General features: G+C 36.3%; 1 protein-coding gene across 1 annotated transcript in view; it reads left to right on the top strand.

The window, feature by feature from the left end:
- The first annotated feature begins 8756 nt into the window (after positions 1-8756).
- The window catches only part of LOC143856721 (protein LEO1 homolog), a 36275-nt gene continuing 22027 nt past the window's right edge, over positions 8757-23004 (top strand). The window contains exons 1-4 of the mRNA XM_077366997.1: positions 8757-8964; positions 15310-15644; positions 20968-21100; positions 21438-21623. Of these exons, the coding sequence (XP_077223112.1) occupies positions 8839-8964; positions 15310-15644; positions 20968-21100; positions 21438-21623 (780 nt within the window). The 5' untranslated portion in view covers positions 8757-8838. The remainder of the gene's footprint in view (positions 8965-15309; positions 15645-20967; positions 21101-21437; positions 21624-23004) is intronic.

The raw sequence follows: 23004 nt of genomic DNA, 5'->3' as shown, positions 1-23004 counted from the left end.
AAGCAAATGAAATTATAGGTGTACGATGGTTTTTTACTTTCTCCATTTTTGGAAAGATGGCGATGAAGTCCGAGTTTCAGCAATCACCATTATCTCCGCCTCAGGAAGAGGAATATGAAATAACAGGCGTGAGATGATACTTTTCCTTTCTCCATTTTTGGCAAAACATTTTGTCCTAGAATTTCAAAATCCATATTAAAGTGACTTACCAAACATTAGATTTTGCACTTTCCAAAGAAAGTTTTTTTCAAAAAAGAAAAAAAACCTAGATCCAAACATGCCCATTGGGAGTGGGGAGGGGATCCGTTTGTTGGGTGGGTATATGATATAACCCATGTATGTTCTAATATAAGCCCAATAAGATAATGGACCGGTGTAGTGGGCCTACATGGGCTAGAATCCATTAACCAGTCATTCATCCTAGTGTATCTCTATATATAGGGGCTGGAGGCAACAGACTTGGTATTCCAAATTAGATACCTAGGGTGTAATGCTTCAAGCAACCTTGCTTGACTCTAACAATCTTGAAGCATTACACCTTAGGTATCTAGTTTGGATTTGGTATTGTGTTTCACCAATCAGGTGCACTCTTTCTAGTTTTTAATCTCATCTGAAATATACAATGGAAAAGAGTGGTATGCCTTTTGAGATGGTCAAACTTCAATCCTTTGGGGGATCTGAGTTTAATTCATGGAAGTAAAAGACTCAATTCGGTCTAAAATATATGAATTGTTTTTATACCTTTTTGAGTATTTTTGCTGAGACGACTGAAGAAGTTGATGAATCTCAATGGCTTAAAGATGGGAATTTCTGCAAAGACTACTTGTTGAATTGTCTTTCAAACCGTCTTGCAGAAACCTATAGTAAATATAACACTGCTAAGGAAATATGGGCTAATTTAGATGCTCAATTCAAGGAGGAGGAATTGTCTAAGACCCATCTAGTGGACAAATTCATGGATTTCAAGTTTTAAGAAGACGAGAAAATCACTCATCAAGTGACTGATCTTGAGAACTTGAGATCTGAATTAAATAATGAGAAAATTATTGTCTGTGATTCATTTCTTGTGGGTGCAATCATATACAAGTTACCATCTACATGGCACTCTTTCAAAACCGAGATGTATCAAAAAAAGGTGCAAGTGGGATTGGATGATCTCAAACGATTCATTCGAATCAAAGATGAGAATCGAGCCAGGAATAACTTGGAGATGGTTAGACAACAACAATCTGCTGCTAACGGGGTAACAAATCCCAAGAAATTTCCTAAGAAATCCAAGTCACCTAAAAGTGAACAACCCAAGTTGGAGGTCCAAAAGACTATCTTTGAGAAAAAGAAGGGCAAGTGTCATAACTGTGGGAAATGAGGTTACTTTGCTGTAGATTGTAGGTTCCCTAAGAAAACTAAATCTGACACACCACAGAAGAAAGCTCATATGATGGTGAAAAAGTGAGCCTAATAGTTTTGTAGATATGTTGGGCAACAATAAGGCTATTACTTCTTCCGACTGGTGGTTAGATACAGGAGCCACGTGTCATGTTTTCAATTCCAAGAAACTACTTACAGATGTTGTTAGAGCGAAAGAGACTGTTACACTGGCTAGTGGAGCCGAGGCGGAGGTGACTCACACTAGTACTGCGAACTTGGTCATTTCTTCACGTAAATTACTAACTTTAAAAGATGTTAAAGTAGTTCCTTCTCTTGAAAGAATTTAATTTCCATTAGCCTTTTAGACAATGCTGGTATGTACACTTCCTTTATGGGTGGTAGAGTAACTTTATTTGTTAACTCTTTTTATTTTGGTTGTGCATTCTTAATCGATAGTATGTATAGATTGAGTTTAGCAAATGAAACCGTTAGTTAGGTTAGTTCAGCTCTAATTGATCCTAAGTTGTTACACAATAGATTGGGACATGTGAACTATAGGAAGATAGTTTAACTTACTCAAACTTATATTATACCTTTAAATGCGTCGATTCAATTTGACAGATGTGAAGTGTGAGCACAAACCAAGATCACTAGAAGCACACAATTTTTTGAGTTAATACATTCTGACCTCTGTGACTTTAAAAGTTTAGAGGTGGTCATAAGTATTTAATCACTTTTATAGACGATTTTTCAAGATATTGTCACATTTACCTGTTAAAATCGAAAGATGAAGCTTTTGATAAATTTAAAATTTTCAAGAATCGAGTTGAAAATCAATCGAACTTGAAAATTAAGCGATTTATGAGTAATAGAGGAGGAGAATACACTATGACAGAGTTTAAGGAATTATGTGTCTCTCAGGACATAATACTTGAAATTAGTGCTCCTTACTCGCCTCAATCTAATGGTATAGCTGAACATAAGAACATGACGTTAACAGAAATGTTAAACTCTATGTTATTGACAGCTGGCATGCCTACTTGCTATTGGGGAGAAGTAGCTTTAACCGCAAATCACATCCTGAATAGTGTACCACACTCTAAATTGACCTCGACTTCTTATGAGTTATGGCATAAATATCCTTGTAGATATGACACTCTTAAGACTTTGGGTTGTATTGCTTAAGTGAGGATACAAGACCATAGGAGACCTAAGGTAGGACATAGAACCAACACTTGTGTTTATCTAGGTGGTGCAGAAGATAGTGCTGCTTATCGGTTTTTGGATTTATATACCAATATGGTTATAGAATCTAGAGATGCAGTATTCTTTAAGAATAAATTTCTCAGAGATCTTGGTTTGACCATACCTGGCGATACTGAGATTGTTACAAAATCGCAAGTAGAGTCTGAACAGAATCTTTCTGACACCCGTCCTACATTGATTTATGAATCAGAACCTTTTTTTAGGGTCATGTATTTAACCGGATTGGGCAACATGTAACCTATGACAAGGTGGTGGTTGGGAGAGGCGTATCGTTAGCGGTGAGTCGGATGAGGGAGGGAACTGGGTTTTGGTGACCGGCACCCGAATATAGTCTGGATCCGGGCTTACTACTACGCCACCGACGAAAAGCTTTTGATTTGGGATTTCATCTTAAATTTCGAGTTTTCTGATTCTCTGTTTCGGTTATGGGTTTCGAATTTTGCGTTAAGTAGTTTTTTTACACAAGATCCATCCGGCAATGAGGGCCCACCGTTGGGTTGATCAAAACCGTCTATTTGATAACCCTTCCTTTGGATTCTCTATCGCCCACCTCGCTATTAAGGCAATTCGTGGATTGGCTATTTTTATTATTGGGTGAGATATTAGAGTTTTACAGTTTGGATTAGTTCAAGTATTTTCGAAAACATACCAAAAAGAACCCATAACAAAGGATGATGTTGTGTATGTTAGGAATTATGCAAGCAGCTTGATCACACCAGCCCATTTATCCTTGAAAGCATCCTTTTCTTTTTCTACATACAAATGAAATCTTCTTAGTAACTTTGTTTTGATTTTCTCTGTTAGCGTTCTCTTTTTAAATTTTCTTTCATTTTTAGTTTCTTGGCTTCCTATAATTATAATGTAGTATAAGAGAGATTTAGAACTTCAAACTACAAGCGATACTGGAATGAAAAGACCAAGATTAGGGTGACACAAGAGTATAATTTCGATAAGATTACACTTGGTAACAATATAAACTTACAAGATATACTCTGATAGTCTAATTAGTGAAGAAGAGATTCTTACTAATATTCTTTTCCAAATATGGTGATTGCAGTCGATCTTTGGAGAGATTGGCTGCTATCTATCTCTCAACCACACCATAGGGATCAAGGGTGAGCTTATATCTCAACCGGATGAGCGGTTTGGATGAAAATCCTTCTTTACTCTTACAAAATGAACTGATGAGAGAACTTCGTGCATCTCAGTCTCTAATGAAAAGATAATCTACTCCTATATTTTGGTTGTTTTTATAGGATAGGTCTGATATGGTCATTTTAATGAGATGGGGTCTTTTATAGGAATTAAAATTTTATATTTTTATGTTAATGGGTTAAAAGTAGGGTTGCAACTTGGGTTGGGTGGGTCGGGTTTTCCAAAACCCTACCCAACCCGAGAAATAATATCGGGTCGGTTACTAGTTTTTAGCGTAGGATAGTGACTAATTTTAAAGATTGTACCATAAAAACAAAACTTGACATAAAAAATCTCTAAATTTATGTCATCAAGTGTATAAATTTAAGGAAACTATATTTTCACATAAAAAACAAGATCACCTTATTGAAAACAACTGGAAAATAATTTGCTATGGTTTTTTTAAGACAAACATCAATTTGATTAGAATATAAGAGCAATTATTTATTTATTTTTACAGAAGCTGATTGAAAGCAGGACGAAAGGAATGTGCGGAAATTTTCGGAATCTATTTCCCGCCCAATATGTGGTATTCTTATTCATTGGATTTAATTTTTTACTCAATTTTGATGCGGAAATAAACTGTAAAAGTTTATGTGTCATATGCTTGATTATATGATACGCTGCATTGGAAACAATGTATTATAAAATACAAACTATTTGTGGTTTGTAGTGAAATTATCCGCGATAAGATCTATCCTAGAATATCATTCATATTTATTTGTAGGATATCCTATCTTAGATAAGATGTTTTAAGAATATGAGTTAGGGTAATGATATTTTCACCCCCTTGCAGTACCCATTCGCCCCTTTATAACGTGATTTGACGTCAAAAAGCGTTAAAGTTGCCCACTGTTCACGTTACAAGGGGGCGAATGCGTACTGCAGAGGGGTGAAAATATCATCTCCCTATGAGTTATCCCTTGATTAATTTGCAATTATCAAGAGATGGAACCGTCCTATAATATCATTTCGCTAAGCATAAAAACAAAACAAAAAAAAACACTTTTACGATCAATTGTAAAAGGCAAAATTTGATTCTTACAAGGAGGTATTTAACTATTTATATAAGATGAAAGCAACCCATATGATCTTGATTCTCATCTCAAATAGACTTCATTTGCTTAAGATAAGGGATTATAAAAAAAATTAACATATTGTTTGGATACAAGGATTTTATAATCCAGGATTGTAAAATCTTGGATTTTACAAGCTAAAACCTGGACTGTACGTTTTCCAGGATGGCACCTAAACTATCTAGTTTGTACTTTGTAGATAGAAATGCACACTATTTATTTAATTTTTTAGGACAAATATTATTCTGGAATAAAAACCTACTGCCAATTGAGGGCCATTGGATCAATGATCCAAACCATTCATTTATGGGCCCACAGTTTGGATCGACCATGCTTTAAATATCTTTCATATTTGCAGTTCGAAAAATTTACGGCTCAGATAATAAGAAGGCAATGGTGGAAAGCCATATACTGAGTTTCTATATGATGTAAGGCCGTAGAGTTTAGTATTTTTCAAAAAGTAACGTAAAAATTACACTATAAGATTATCCAAGCCGTCCATTTGATGGCCCACAAGGTTGTGCCCAAAAAATCATTTCCATAGGATGATCCTAGCCTTCCGATCTATAGATGAACTGCATATTATGGAAACCTCTATAGATTGGAGGATGGTTGGGATCTTCCTATGGTAATGATTTTTCGGTTACAGCCTATTTACGTTGTGACCCATCAAATGGAGGGTCTGGATCATCTTATGGTGCAAGTAGTACTTTTGGAAAAACTACCGGACTCCACAGGCGTACACCATAAAAAATATGGCGATATACTCATAGAGTGCAGGATTTCGTTTTACTTATATACTAGTGGAACAACCCTTGCATTGCATGGGATGGAAGTGAATTTAAATCAAAATACATGAAAGGCAAGGCCAAGCCCATTTCCAAGAAAGAAAGAAATTGAACAACCCGTGGGGAATAGAATGGGAAGTATCGATGTCATTTTCTCTTTATCCTAGTTTAGTAGTAAACTTAGAGCATACGGGAGTGAACTTTGAAGGCATGACTACCACCTGTGATGTGTGAACCATTCAAAGCTTTTTTTAAAAGGAAAAGAATAAGATTTGAATAGTTAAAAGGCGATAGTTTATGCTATCAAAATTCAATATGTGGTATGTGTAAGTCTAAAAAGTAATACATATTAAAGAATTCTATCTCCCTTTATTTCCGATCAACATGTGTGAAGAGTTCTATCTCCCTTTAATTTGCTATCAACATATGTGAAGAAGACATGTTTTAAATCAAAACCCTCATAAAAGCTTTGTAAGGAGGCTTTACCAAGAGTGGATTTCTCAGCTGCATACGAACTCAAACCAGACAAATAGTGATGCAAAAGCCCATGAAAACACAACCCAAAATTGAAACTCATACCATTCGACAGAAAACATGTAAGCAAGAATTTAGATATAACCCCAAAAGTATATGAGGAAGCCTAAACTGAAGGGAGCCCTTGCAAAAAAGAGGTGAAAGGGCTCCCCAATGGCTGCAAATCACCATCATGTTTGACTTTTCGCCAATTATTAATGCATGATGGTGATGTGCAGCCAATAGGAGAGCCCTTTCACCTCTTTCTTGCAAGGGCTCCCTTCAGTCTAGAATTCCTCAAAGTATATATCTATAAGCATCACCACACATCTCTTTTAAGGAGCAAAAGAAAAAAAAAACCACTTATAAATCGCCAACATTCCCATACAATGAAGTAGAAAATTACAAAACTCAACTCATTAATCACTTTAATAAAAAAAAGAGAAAATTATTCAAGAGACATTTATGAATTATTTATCCAAATATGCAATGCAAGATGCCATTTAAAAAAAATAATGTAATGCAAGCTTCCAAACTTCATGAAGAGGTTGCCTTGTTAGCTCTAAACCAATCCCACTGGTGAAGGACCATTATCTCTGACAGCTACATTAATATTGTAGTAAGCAAGGTTATAAAAAATTATGATAATGTGAAGAAGTATATGATTGCAATCTCTAATGTAAATGCAACATCATTGGATCATCAAAGACCTTTCTAAAAAAATGTATATACCAACAATTGCACTAAATTACAGCTAATTAACATCTTGAAGGAGGCCAAAGTTAATCAGTTCATGCAAATTTTAGCAATTAGTTTCATAGTGAACATAGTACCCAATATTTTCACCACAATTGGCTTAGATCTAAAATTATAAAGAGAAGCCCATGCTCAGAAACTCCATTGACTAGTCTGAGGTTTTATTTGTAACTAAAATCTATTACTAATTTAACATACTAGATAGGGAGGGGCCTCTATATGTTAAAATCCACTAGTTAGTGATAGACTCTTCAGAGTCGTGTTACGTTGGCCGAGTTGGTGTCCAAGCTTGAGTGTAAATGATTCCAAAACAAATGGAGGAAAAATGGAACACAACACAGAGCACCGGAAAAAAGACAAAACAAAATCAAAATCAAAATACAAATTGATCATAATAAATACAATCCTCTAACGCAATTGACATGCCTCAACAACTTGGTAGTCGAATCTAATATTCCTTGGAATAGAAAGGAACTTTGAAAATCCAACATTGGAGAGATTTGAGGCTGAGATCTTGGCTCAGTCCAATTGGCTGCTCATCATGATCTAGGTGGAAAATTCCCTAAACATACTCAAAACATAATAAAAAAAGATTAAAGCATGGTGAGAGTTTTAATCTCCTAAATAAAATAGTAAATAAAGAGAAACCTTATGCAAATCCATCAAGGCCACTCTCCATCGCCTATCCGCACGGACGGTTTAGGTTTTACCTAGGTTTTACTTCGTTTGGAATGGACCTAGGGATTTTTTTCATTGAAATACAATTTTTCTTAGAACACAAGGACATTTCCATTTTTGAAAAAAAAACTTTTCATGGGAAATGAATAAGCGAATCGCAAACCAAAAAACTCATTTTCCATGGAATAAATATTCGCTCCATCCATTTACCGAGGGATGTAGGGTTGAAAATACCGAGTTTTTATATGGTGTAAGCCCTTATAGTCCCGTATTTTTCAACAGGTACATACGGACCACATCATGGAATGATCCAAACCGTCGATGTGATGGAAATGATTTTTGGGGCACAACCTATTTACGTTGTGTTCCATCACATGGACGGTTTGGATCATTCCATGATGTGGTCTGTACAGTACCATTTGAAAAATACGGGACTATGAGGGCTTACTGCATTTAAAATCTCTGAAAATAGGGCAGTGATAAATTCACAACTTTCTATTACAATATTCACCCCTTATTCCCACGGAGAGTGATGTTTCGCCTCTTTTTTAAACAGCTCTCACTCATTCATTTCACTGAACCTAAACCCTTCCACCGAGAAGACAAGCGGAGCGATCAGTGTGATCAAGCGAGCTGTCATGCTTTTTCTGGCTTCTGAGTTGTCTCCCCTCCTCTTTCAATCGACACACTCGACGCAGATAGCTCCGGTGGCTCCGGACTGTACAGCCCACACCATTGAATGATCCAAACCATATCATGTGATGTGATAGAACACAACGTAAATAGGTTGTGCCCAAAAATCATTATCATAGTAAGATCCTAGCCCTCCGATCTACAGTAGAACTTCATATCTTGGAAGCTTCTATAGATCGAAGGGCTAGGATCATCCTATGGAAATGATTTTTGGGGCACAACCTATTTACCTTATGTTCCATCCGATGGCCGATTTGATCGGTCCGTACGGTATTTTTGAAAAATACGGGAATAAAAGGGCTTACTCAATATTAAAAAGTCATGAGAAATTCGCACCCCTATTGGATAATTCACACCCCTTATAGGGTGCGAATTTATTACTCCCCATATAATATCTCTCAAAATATCTCCACTTTTATACGAGAGAGGCTTTTGTTCTTCCATAGAGGGAAAAAATAGCCGTGGTAGGAGATTTTGGAAAGTGCGAGAGAGAGGGAGAGAGAGAGATGGGAGAAGAGAAGAGGCATCAGATGATGCAAAACCTATTCGGAGATCAATCAGAAGAAGAAGAAGAAGAAGAGGAAGAGATTGATTTTGAGCAAGAGGTGAATCGCCACGCGAATTACCCTTCTGTAAGATTTCTCCCCTTTCTAAACCCTAAAAAAAAACGAGAGAAATCTCATCCTCATTTCTATTTTTCCTACTATTAATCCATTTTATTTTGAGCTATATATCGACTTTTCTGGATGTATAATTGTTTTTGCTTTGTTTAATTCGAATGTTTTGATTGTTGAAATCGTTTAGGGTTTGGTTCTGTGGCAATGCTTGAATTCGCACTGAAACTCGGTGAAAATATGCAACTTTTTTATTTTATTTGAGGAAATAGAAGAATAGGAGTATAAAAATAATGAGAGAAATAGAAGAATAGAAGAAGAAGATAGGCAAATTTGAGGAAACCCTAACCTGTAAGATTTTTAGTGTTTTGGGTTTTTTAAAATCCGGATTGTAGAGAATGTTTGATTAGTAATGAGTAATCCAGATCGGCTCATAGACAGTTTGTAATCAATAGGGTTTTGAGCTGGGATTTTACAAACCTCTCCAAATGATATTGATAATTTTCTATATTCTTTCTCTTACAGTCCAGCACTTCGCCACATAATTACTCCCTGTAACGACCCAATCCGACGGTTCGCTACGAGCAACAAAACCTGTTCAAAATCACCATGATTTTTTTTTTTTATAATTACAAATCTTTGACTACCTTACCTGTCATCTTATTCCAATTTAAAAGAGAATCCAACTACAAATTATAAATTTTCAAAAAGACTGAAATGAATTACATAAACCTCATCTTTCAAAACTAAATGTTTTTTCTAAACTAAGGAAAATAATCAGAAGGAATTGACGAATATCGTAACCTCCATTATTTATTTGACTCCACTGTCTGCCCCACGAACTAAACATCTTCATTCGCAAATGCTCCTCCTACATTCTCTGATCCTGATGATAAAAACTAAATGAAAACAACAGGATCATATAGCTATTCTCAACAAGTAGTGGAAATCAATGAAAAGAGACAGATTCATGAGAAATATCTATTAAAAGACAAGTAAAGCAAGGGAAATTTATGAAGTCAAACAGAGATAAATAAAATGTGGAGCGTAAGATAACGAGTATAAATTCCGAATAATTTATGATCGACTTATTTTAAGTGTAAGAGTTACCTCAAGGCACTCCACCTCCCATTAGCCTATGACATTGGCCTACACGGTCGGTTCTGTGCGGTCTTGTAAGGAGAGAAATAGATGAATAGAAGAAGATAGGCTAATTTGAGGAAACCCTAACGTAAGATTTTTAGTGGACTTGCGGTGTTTTGGTCTATGATTTATCTGATACTTTAAATTTGGACACGCGTGTTGACACTTCTAAAGATATTTCTATAGGTGATGAGACTTAATGAGGGCGTGTGAACACGTGTTCGTACCGTGTCAAGTGTGACATTCAGTTTTATTATTGAACATTGTATTTACCTCTTTTATTAGTAAGCTTTCTTTTGTAATGAACTCTTGTTTGAGCTCTTATTTTAGATTATAGTTCTAATTCTACGATTTATTAGTTCGTTAAATGGACATAATATTTATATTGTTACAAATTATGATAGTAATCAGTAATGTTATATGTATGTACGTGTCACCATTTCTAAATTTTTAGATGTTGCCGTGTCAGACAAGTCGTATGTGTGTCGAAACTCAACAAACGAATCTGTATCTCCAAATCATGATTACATATACTTTGTATTTTAGCCGTGTCCCCGTTTCTAAATTTCGTGGATTTGCCGTGTCCGACACTCTGTGTCCGTGTCGACATGCGACACTCGTGTCCGTGTCCACAAATCATAGGTTTTGGTCTTTTTTAAAATCCGGATAGTAGAGAATGTTTGATTAGTAATGAGTAATCAAGATCGGCTCATAGATAGTTTGTGATCAATAGGGTTATAGGCTAGGATTTTACAATCCTCTCCAACTGATATTGATAATTTTCTATATACTTTCTCTTACAGTCCAGCCCTTTGCTACATAATTACTTCCTAATTCTTGGTATAATTATTTTCTAAATTAAGCAATTACATTTGTACACTTTTGTTTTGGAAACTCATAAAATATGGAATAAAGATAATTTAAGAATGTTCGTAACATATATATCGACTTTTTTGGAGTCGTTTTGTATCTTTAAATTTAGATGACTGTAGAGCTGGATTTGCTTGTTTAATTCAAATTTTTTGATTGAAGAAATCATTTTGCGTTTGATTCTGTGGAAATGTCTGAATTTGGGCTGAAACATGGTGGGAATTATGCAACTTTTTTTTTTTACTTTTTTTCTTTTTACCACGGAATTTATCTAGTAACCTGAGGCGGCACCTTAAATTTTATTGATAAGAATAAAATTACAAGAGGAGGACATCTAACCTTAGGCCTAGCCCATCATAATGCAAGAAAAAATATAACATTAACCCCCCGCCCCCAAGAAAAAACATTATTTATTACGTATATAAGGAATTGCAAGAAGAATTTACCCCAGAATTTTTCTAGGAACCCAGGGTGGCACCTTAATTTTTATTGATAAGAATAAAATTACAAGAGGACATATAACCTTGCCTCTAGCCCATCATAATATAAGAAAAATATAACAATAACCCCCAAGTCCCCAAGAAAAAAAACATTATTTATTACGTAAATAAGGAATACACAATTGATCACATCTAGCAGCTCCTCTCGACTCTTTTCGGAGGCTAGCAAAGTCCCAAAAGAATGTATTAGTGGTAGGGTCGCAAGCATGATTTGCCAAGCTGTCTGCAACTAAGTTACCTTCCCTGCAAATATGAGTGGGCATATGTGACTTGATCATAGATAATAAAAAATAAATTAAGTAAATAGTTTTGCTTCTTGAAAAGATTGCGATGATTAGTATGTGCTATTTCACCTGCGACTCGACCGTAAATAGTAAAAAAAAGGGCGGCCCAGTGCATAAGGATCCCGCCATTGCGAGGAGCTATTCGATCGTAAATAGTAATTACGAATAATTATTTGAATTATGTAAATGGTTTATTTTTTCAAGAAACTGCAATAATTGGGAGGAGCTATTTCATCCCACTGAACAGCAATCTACAGAAATGTTTTTTTACCTTGTACTTTTTACTTTTTGAGCAATGGTGAATAAGGGTTTTATCGAATAAAAGGCAATTTACATATATAAAACCCAAATTTGTCATATAGACACACACACAAACAAATATATGACCAAGTTTGCAAAGAGCTAGAAGTTACTATGGATGTGGGAATTTTTCTCTAGGGAGGAAGGGAAATGAAGTGCCTCTATGGTGGAGCTTCCTTGGTTCTGACTCTTATGATAGATCATGGTTTTAAAACTCGTGTCAAGTTTATCTCAAATTTCACCCTCATCGATCATTTTCTTTGGTGGCTTTGTTGTGCATGCTTAATTATCTCACTAGATTTACTAATGCTCTTTGGGAGAGGATAAAGCTAGCACCATAGATATAAGAATGCAATTTTTCGTTCCTAAAAGCATGAGTTTAAATTTTCACCGAAACCGACACGAAACATTTCTAATTCCATCCCCACCGAAACAATACCATAATCAAAATGCATATTGAAGTCAAAATCATAAGTGCATTAGTGGTATATTATTTATATTTATATAAATTGCATGTGAAATGTGGTGTATGTACCATTTATATGTATTTATATGAATAACATGTGAAATATGGTATGTATTGAATTATTAGCCATGCACTTCAACAAATGTCACTAGGTGTTTGATGTTATTAAACTATTATGGATGGTTGTCTTGATTATGTGATGATTTCTAAGTGTGTATATGTATTTATTCTAGCATGTCCTGAAGTTTAATCTTAAAAGTCTTATCACTTGCATATGTTTCCATACGTTTCTGCGATTTTACAGGATTTCTACTGAAATTTCCATCCGAAACCGAAACATTTTCTTACCATTTCAATAAAAAAACCCTGAAACATTTCCATTTCCATGTTGAGCAAAACCGAAAGTTAAATCCTCGATTAATGGTGAGTATGGTTTTGAATGGGCACATGTGATGCTTAATTGGCTACTAAAATAAGGGAGTTGAGAGCTTGAGTGGGTAATTTGTAGGAGTTTGAATGGGGACTTCCCTTAAAATTAAGGCTATGAAGTTGACTGTAATCTTGGGAGGACCTATGGAATGGTAGCCCTCCTTTTTGTATATGTTTTTCGTTTGTCTGCTTCAGGGTGTTATACTGAGAGATTGCTTTGAAAGGAGGAAGGATTGGCTTGGCAGCAATTTCTTTGGGGGTCTCTAGGAGGAGGAGATATGAGGCTTGTTCGATTTTTTCGGTAGTCTATATTGCATATGGTATATATGTTCATAGGGAGGTTGTGCATCATACGATATGGAAATGTATTAGGTTATAGTGGGCTGGGGAGTGGAAATAAGTTTTGGGAATATTTTGATTAAATGAGTCTTCCTTATGCCTTGAGTTCCTGAGCTTGTATTGTTTAGTTTACTTGAGTATTGAAGTTCGCTAGGGTTTGAGTTGGCTAAAGAGGGATAATGTTTTTTTTTTTTTTTTTTTTTTTGAGCTTTGTGCTTTTTGCTTCTCCTTCCTTCTCCTCTATTGATTAAGACGAAGCCTTGAATACAGTCGGGTGATTGCCGAATAGAAGTGGTTTCTCATGGCATTAGAACTATTAGTTTATGGGATCCTTGCATTCGATTCTTTGTTTTCATGTTCACATGGAAGGCTACCATGACCAAGATTGTCTTTGTTTGTCTTAAGGATATTTGTTTATGGACACTTCCATATTGCTAATTTCTTCGTTTGTGTGTTTCAGTTGTTCTTGGAGAGATTTGAGTTTATCTGGATATTTCTACTTGGATAGAGATGGTACAATGTTCTCATAAGGCTCTAGTAAACTTGTATTAACTCTCATGTGTGTTTTTTCCCCATCTTGGAGTAATATAGCGGGCTATATTTTTGGAAAGGAGACCCTGAATATCTTAAGATTAGTTGATAACGTTTTGGAATGGTGCTAAATATCATAGTAAACGCAAGAACACAAAAATTATAGACTGATTCTTCTGTGGTGGCCAAAAGCATAGAAATTAGGAAGACGAAGGCCTACAAAACTACATTGAAAGATAAGAATCAGATATGAGTGAGGATACATGTTTGACCACCTCTATAGCTAGCTCGTCCGATGTAGTGTTGGTGGAGTGCCCTCCATGCTGAAAACCATGTTATGTCTAGAAATACAACCCGTAGCCTCATCAATAAGTCAAGAAATCGCCACGGGTGTGGAGAATTCAACTAATGGATAACATTTTGATAATTCCTTTCAATAATCAGCGATTCAAGGTGAGGCGACGTCCAAATATTGATTCCAAATTTTCTATCGACTGCCACATTGGAATCTGTAATCTTAGTCGGCCCAGTCTAATATACTCTATCGAAACTAATATGTTCCCGAAGAATAATACCTACAACACTTTTTGGTCCACAATTTCCAAGAATAGAGCCGTCAAAGGTCAGCTTGAAAGATCCCAAGGAAGAGGGAGGGGGTGGGGGCGTGGATCCAATGGGGCTATAGAATAGCGGAGGGAAAACTGTGCCAATAGGAGTAATAAGGTTAATTGATATTTTAGGATCTTTTTCTTTTATTAATACTAGGGCGGATTAAAGAGGAGAAGAAATACCTATATTTGTATTTCTAGCACTTATGCCCCCCTTGATTTTGAATTTGACAATCGTATCTGGTATGTCCATATTGAACTTTATAACATGGTACTGTAGAAGCTTGTTTTTCATGTTCTTGCATTTTACATTGATCTTACCCTCAACAGTGGTTAACCTTATTTTGTATCATCAGTCTCGTAAATCTGGTTTGTAGTATCTCTCCATATTTTGATTATCTAATACTGTAGTTTTCAATTGTTTCTTATAGTGTACTTATTTCATTTTGAAGACGCGCCACTTGTTATGCGCAGTGTAACATCAATTGAATATTGTAAATTTAGTTGTATTTGACCTAATGTTTATACTTGAAAGGAGCCATAATTTTAGGAGTTAAAATACACATCTAAAATGCAAGAAAAACTTCAACTGTACGTATAGTAAGGGAACTTCATACGAAAAAAATTAACCTTCCATTAGTGAACTGATGATAAAATTCTAATATTAAATATTCATGTTACCTCGTTGGGCCTAAATATATGGTCCAAGTAACCAAGACCACAAATGCATGTAAGACTTTATCGGCGTTGTTTGCAAATGAATCTCTAGTTTTATTTTTTTCCCTTTCAATGAAAAAAAATTCTTTGTAGCTTAAGAAAATCAAAGCATGATATTTAGCTTTGCTACTTCTATCTGATTCTGACATAATTTTGCTATTGTTCTTTAAAAATAGGATGAAGGGGAGGGTGAGATAGAGGTTGAGGGTGAAGGTGAAGCCGAATTTGAGGGACAAGGAGAAGCAGAAGGGCAAAGTGAGGCAGAGTTACATGATATAGATCCTGATCAAGGAGAAAGTGAGGGTGATAGGGTTCAAAGTTCAGTGGAAAGAGAAATCAGTCATGGCCCAGAGAGTGAAGGAAAAGAAGCTGAAAGCGACGAACAAGAGTACATGCCAAGAGCAGTAACAAGCAAGAGGCGTGAAATTATTGCTAGTGGGTCAGAGGGATCTGAGGAGAACAATTCTATTGATAATGAAGATGAGGAGGTCAATCAGGCTACGAGACGAAGGTAACATTCATTTTTTTTTTGGAAAGGTGCGAAGGTAACGTTCATATTTCTCTTTGTTTATATGTTTAGTCGTAAGAATTTCTTATTGACTTTCATTGGTTTTCTTGGATGTTTCCATATACTATTTGTCTAACGGATGCATTGTAAAATCTTCTTCAATCATATAAATGAGAGAGGAGAAGAAAGAAATCGTGCATAGGGAAGAATAATATGTTTTTCATTATTAGATTTTCTTGTAATATAAGAAATAACCAAAAGACTAAAATACCCTTAGTATAGGGTAGTCACTGAGCATGTCTAGACATAGGGTAAATTAATATTTCTATCACCTGTCCCCATTAAAGCTGATGTGTTTCTTGAAACATTATCAACATGCTCGTTAAACGCATGCAATGATCGGTAGTGAGACACTGAGACCCTTTGTAAAGATGCCGACAATCTGATCTGAAAGTTTTCAAATCAATACAAAAGGAGGAAGGATCTCACCATTCACCACCTTTTCCCGAATGAATTGATAGTCGATCTATATATGTTTTGTCCTGGAATGAAAAATTGGGTTTTGTGATTACTTAAGTGCACTTTGATTATCATATCTGAGAGCATAAGAACCAGATCTGTGACGCTCCTGTAAGATATGTTTAAGCCTAGTGAGCTCTGTGGTGCATCTGTGCTAGACCTAGAAACAATGCGATGCGTCTTGCTACTCTGTCAGATTGAATAATGCAAGGGGTTGATAATTAAATTACAACCACTAATTCACAATTAATATCAGCATTAGCTTTATTTTGAATGGCTTCAACATTCGCTAAATTAATTTGCTGGTTTTTTGAATTTTAGTTTTAATATCAGTATTAGCTTTGCAACATCCTAAAAAAAAAAAAAAAAAAAAACAGCATAAGCTTTTTTTAACGACTTTAGCATTAGCTAAATTAATTTACCGGTTTTTTTGAAATTTAGTTTATTTTAGATCGAGATCTGTCCAGATGGCCAAAAATATCAAGAACCATTAATTTAGGATTTCTCATAAATTCTGATTCAACAATTTAGCACCTGATCCATATGCAGTTGGACCCTCTTTCTCTTTGTTTTTTCTCATGTAACAGGATTGCCCGACTGACCATTTGCTCCATTTCTACATCATTCTCCTAGGGTTGGAAACTGTTAAAGTATAAAAGATAGATAAATAACGCCTTCCTCCAATAGCTTAAGCTTTTGGAGAAGTTGGTAAGTTGACATGGTATCAGAGCCAAAGGTCTCGAATTCAAACCTCCCGGATAGCAAAAATCCATATGCAATGGTCGGCCCAAAGTGGAACCACATGTGCCACGTGTTTGCCAAGTGGACGTGCGGGGGGGTGTTAAAGAATAAAAGATAGATAAGTAACACCTTCCTCCAATAGCTTAAGCTTTTGGAGAAGTTGGTAAGTTAACAGAAACAACTGACCATTTGATGCATTTCTACATCATTCTCCTTGGGTTGGAAAGAACTCATCCTCAAGTTCTTGTCTTCTTTGTACTCATCAATTAATTGTACGTTCTTTCAACACAATTCCTCCCCTGTCACCCGGCTCCTGTTACTAGTGGATTTTCCCTTCCATTGAACAAGATATCAGAATGTGTTCTTGCCTCAAGACCGAGTGATCTTTTTGTCGAGAGTATTGACAATCTGTTGTTAGGGTTGATTTTCTATATAAGGGTTAGTGGGAAGCCCTAGGGAACTACTTTTGGAGCATCTTATTGTCCATACGGGACTGTTGTTTCCAATAAATGCCTAGTATATAAACTTTTGTTGAGTTTTCTTTTCCATATTGTTAGAACTATTGGCTGTTTCTTCTTCTCAGTGTAGAGGGCTTGAAGATATCTATGAAGCTTATTTCTTGTAGGATCTGAAACTTCATTCCTAGGGGATATGTTTTGGAGCATCTTATTGTCCATACAGGGTTGCTGTTTTCAGCACCCAGGTATATCAACTTCTTTTGAGGTTTCCTCTCCAAATTGTGAGACTAATAATGGCTGTTTCTTCTTCGTGTGAAGGGCTTGAAGATATTTGCGAAGCTTATTTCCTTTTTATTTGAATGGTAAGAATGAATTTCATTAAAAGGAAAAGACCGAGGAGGTCTCAACAAGGAAACAATAAACATAAGAAACAAAAGAGAACAACCCCAGTAGGGGCTAGATACATAAGAATTCAAAGGAGACAAGATTCAAGGGGGTAGAAAATCAAACAACTCCATCTCCGCCCTCGATTTTATGATCTAAAATATCAGCCAAGATTTTTTTCACTCAAAAGATGTAGGGGTACGGAAATCCATTCCACTTTGACCACATGTGGGCCTTTTGCTGACATCAACAACTATGGTTTATGCTGATATCAGCATGAAATCGCCACATCGGCCTAGTTGGGCCATTGCTAGGTCCTCTTTTATAATGTAATAGGTCCCAATGACCATTTGGAGTACTTTCTCATCACTAAACTGCCATTCACCAAGATACCAAACCCTTTCACTGGCCTTTTTTTTTTTAATATTAAGATCGCGGCCTCTTTTTTTTTTTTTAAAAAGAAAAGGATCCCGGCCTAATTTGCATTTGAATATCCTTCAACCTTAAATTCTGTTGTCATAAAACAACCCATAAAATGAGCCTGAATCCAACCCACCTTTGCGTCAATCTCCACGGGAAATGTATGTTCCATCATGCATATACCAAACAGTCTAGTGCACAGCCTCCCCACCTCATATCTATAACCCGGGATGCAAGATCTATCAAGGGATACGACCGTCGACCACAAAGCTACCTATTTTGTTGAAATTATCCGTAGTCCAAACATGTGGGGAAATCCCTTTGAGCTCCCGCCAGTCCGCCTTAGAAAATTCCCCGTCAGTTTTCCCATTCCTCGAGCTTTAGGAAGTGACACCCAAGTTTGGAAATCTATATTCAGATAACGCCACTACCGCATACCCCCTTCGGTAGATAGAACTATGGGTACTTCCTTTGGCCCCATTGGAAATATTAGCACCTCACCCTTCAGCCCACCAATGCTATTGTCGAAGGGGACTCCATCAATGTTATTAGATGGCTTTGGGGCTCGTTGGTGCCCCCGTGGAGATTGGCTCGGTTCTTTGATGAGATTAAGGATATATTTGAGGGCTCCTCTATCACTTTTGTGCATGTGAGGAGATCAGCGAATGAGATTGCGAATAATCTAGCAAGGGAGGGTGTTCATAGACAAGACTTACAGTTGTTCGATTTCTTGCCTCCTTGATTGTTGTCTTTGTTTTTGTGGGTTGTAATTTTGATCCTCTTTATTTTTCCTCTTGTATTCTTGGGCGACTTCTCGGTCTTCCCTTCTTTCAATGATATCTATTACCATTCAAAAAAAAAAACCTATGTTGCATGGATGCGGATTCACGTGTCGGATTCCGAAACGGATTCGAGGTGTCGGATTCGGCAAACCCCAAAAAGTAGGATTCGGATTCGGTAATTTTTAAATAAATAAAATTTTAAAATTGATTTAAAATTTAAAATTTAAAATTAAAATTAAAATTATATATATATATATATATATATAGCAGAAGAGAAAAAGAGAGAATTATTTGAATTTCTCCCAAAATTCTATGAGAATTACACATCACTTTTTTTGACTTTTTTTCACAAAGGCACCCATTCAACCCACATATTTTCAATCCTACCCCCTCCTTTATGCTTTTTAACAAAGGCACCCATTAAAGCCACATAATTTCAATCCTACCCCTCTCCTTTATGCTTTTTTAATTATGGAAACCTCTATAGATTGGAGGGCTAGGATCAGCCTATGGAAATGATTTTACGGCACAACCTATTGATGTTGTGTTCCATCACATGGACGGTTTGGATCAGCCTATGATGTGGTCCGTACAGTTCTTTGTCGGCCCATGCATCGCACAGGGTTTTTTACTGGTATTTATATATTCAATAACCTATATATATATATATATATATGTATATGTATATATATTTATGAAAAATTTGAGGATGAAGGGTTGAGTCCTTAGAGTTTTTATTAAGAGGGTCAACCTCGACGAAGAAGGAAGGGGGGTCAATGTTCAATGGTCGAGGCGCTAGGTTTTTTATTAAAAGAGTACGGCTTGTGCTTTCATATAAAAAAAGGTTAAGAAGGAAACACTTTAAACGAAAATATACAGGATTCGCATTTTAAAGGAGACAATGATGAATCAGATTCGCCCATAAAAACAGGATTCATGCGGGACATGGCTACACCAAGAATCTGGGTGTGTCCCACTTGAATCCATGTCCGATTTGCGTATGGAGACGTGTCGACACGGATTCGGCATAGGGGGCAAAGAATCCATGCAACACAGAAAAAAACCTTTCAGCCCGCCAATCCTTGTTAGCCACACCGGCAAAGTTTGAATGGATGATGTCCATCTGTTCTTCAGCACGCCCCGGACGTCTTTCTCCAATGAAAATGACTTTTTGAGTTTTAGATATAGCCTTGAGGTAGGTCTAGCCTTTTCCAACGAGCCTCTACCATCCAAACTGCATTTGGGGCCAATCACCAGAGCATTCAGTCCAGGCAAAGGGCGAGGTTCCGGATGCTCAGAACCAAGGTCCATCCCCTCGACTCCCGATGTGATGTCAAGGCTTGACCAAATATTGTCTCACCTCCGGTAATTCACCTTCTTGAAAATGGTGAACTTGCATCTATTACAAACCCATTCACCCAGACTTGGACATTGTCTCTCCTCTACCGCCTTAGAAAATTTTCTTCCTTCTCTAGTTCGTTGACATCTCTTATCCTATGGTTTTCCATAGGAAATCGCTGCCTTGCCGGCCAAAAACAGGTCTGGATCGCTCCTTTCCAGGGAAAACAATAGTTTACCCAAATTCAGCACTTTGGTTTATTCATCCCCAGTCTGATGGTTGTTCCTTAAGTTAAAGCCCAAAATACAAAGTAGATACAAACAGGTGGGGAAGGGAAACCAACTTAGTTTTCCAAAACCAGTTTCCCAGGATTTTCTTTCTATTACTAAAATCCAATTAGATTTGTAAAGTAAACATTTTCCTCTCTTAAACAGATATTCATTAATCAGTAATATTTGAATTAATGAGGGCTGTTTTCAGGAACAGATAGCCAAAAGGACAATGACCAAAAGACTTCATCATTTTTGCCTTTATAATAATATAGATTTTCACGTATCCACCCCCCCACACACTTTTCAATTCATGTCATAATGACCTATATTTCAATATGCTGAGATTGCTTTAGGTCTTGTTGTTTGAGATAATATTTTCCATCATTCAAGTATTGGACTACTCTGCAACAGATCCCCAAGTGAGGAGAAAGATCATACCCACATTTCACACTCAGCAGCCGAGATTCGCGATGTATTTGGAGATTCTGATGAAGATGAACCGGCCGAGTATGCAGCTCAAAATGATCTTGATCAAGATTTACAAGTGAGTGTGAGATGTAAAACACAAATAACTACATATTACATCTCAATTTTGATGCCATCTACTGTACATAATAACAATTAATTATTCTTGTGCAAATATTCTTTTATCTATGTAAATTCAGCATGGACATACGTGTCTGTCAATCCTAAAGAAAAGGTATTACATACTGGAAAAACTGACTGGGTAACACATCTGATATGAGTATAAAAAATGCATAGAATTATGAAGTAATACCAAACACAAGAAATGGGACAAATTAAGTGTTCTACTGCAACACAATCTTTTTTTTTATGCAAAAAGAAGAAATAAAAGAAGTCTCATTCTTTTTTTCTCTTAGAGATCCCCTATGGAAGAGGAAGGGAGCTTCGAGAAAGATTTGAGACCTGAAGATATAGTGCCTGATGAAGAAGCCCAGTATGAATCAGAAGAGGAGAACCTTGAGCAGAAACCGAAGGAGAAACCAGTTGGTCCCCCTTTGGAATTGGAGATTCCGCTGCGCCCAGCTCCGGGGCCTACCGAAAAGGTACATCCTTTTCTCCTCTTCTCAAATGACTGTTGGTAACTTATGTTACACGTTACCCTCTGAAGTTTGGCTCCTAGCTCCAGGTAGTTATTGAGGCTATTATATCTGCTATTTTGTAGGATGTATTTATATGTGTCAAGTGCTTTACAAATCTGCTAGCTAATGCTTCATACATCACTTTGAGCTTTATTATAAAAATGGTCTTACACACTCAGTATCACGTTTACCCAAGGTGCTATAATTTATTAAGGCTACTGATATAGGTGCGAGTTGCGAGACCATGTTTTGATAATGGGATGAATTCATCTTGTCAATTCCAAAAAATCTTTCAACAACCAATCAGAGAATGTAAAACAAAGTGAGTTTGTCCCATTATCAAAACTATTGTTGCCAGAAATGCCTTGGGGGGGGGGGGGGGGGGGGGGGAACATGTTTCCCTGGTAATGTGTTTTGGATATGTTAAAAAAAATTGGGGGAACGTTTCCAAAACACATGGAAAACATATGGGAAACTTATATGAAGTACTTTAGGACTTGGCCGAGACTATTCGACACCATGGGTTTCTTTTATGATGGGAACTTGTTCTTTTTACCAGTTTTGAACCTAAATCTGGTTACAACAATGCCAATTGCGATTTTTCCAGATTAGGTTGTAAAACAGTATTTCTCGTTCGAACCTGGATTTTTCTTTCCCTGGATTTCCATATAAAATCTTGTTTTCTTTTAAAATTTGGATGATTTTCTACCCTGGATTTAGATATTGTGAATTATTTATCACTCTAAGTTATTAGCTCATTTATTTAGCAGTTTGATGAATGTGATTATTTATCTGTTATTAATGATTTAGAATCATATTTGTATCTAATATATGATGTGTAGCCGTATAAACCCGTATTTTTCAAAAAGTACGGTGCAGCCCACACCATAGGATGATCCGAACCATCCATTTGATGGGCCATAGAGAAAATAGGTTGTACCCTCAAAAATCATTTCCATAGGATGATCCTAACCATCCTATCAATAGAAGTTTCACATTGACTTGTTTGAGTCATACCATACTTGATGAGTTGTCTTGGTTTTTGGGTTTGCCGAGTTGTTACTCTATATTAAATGCTTGATTCTTTGAACCGGCGGAGTGCATCCTATGGAGGATCACCTATTTTCTACCATTCATAAAAAAAGGATCACCTATTTTTCTTGTCTTTTCAACTTTTCGTTTGTTTTTTTTTTTTTTTTCATTCTTTTTATCTTTTTTTTTTTCTATTTTCTGTTACGATAGATCACATTGACTTGTTTTAGTCATACCATACTTGGTGAGTTGTCTATGTTCTTGGGTTTGCCGAGTTGTTAACCAATCTTAAATGCTTGATTCTTTAAAAAAT

The sequence above is a fragment of the Tasmannia lanceolata genome, unplaced genomic scaffold (assembly GCF_043159265.1).
Source record: "Tasmannia lanceolata isolate RefF3 unplaced genomic scaffold, GAP_Taslan_0.1 ptg000003l, whole genome shotgun sequence".
NCBI classification, from domain to species: Eukaryota; Viridiplantae; Streptophyta; class Magnoliopsida; order Canellales; family Winteraceae; genus Tasmannia; species Tasmannia lanceolata.
The sequence above is the reverse complement of the archived record's forward strand: the minus strand, read 5'-3'. Positions and strand labels throughout refer to the sequence as shown.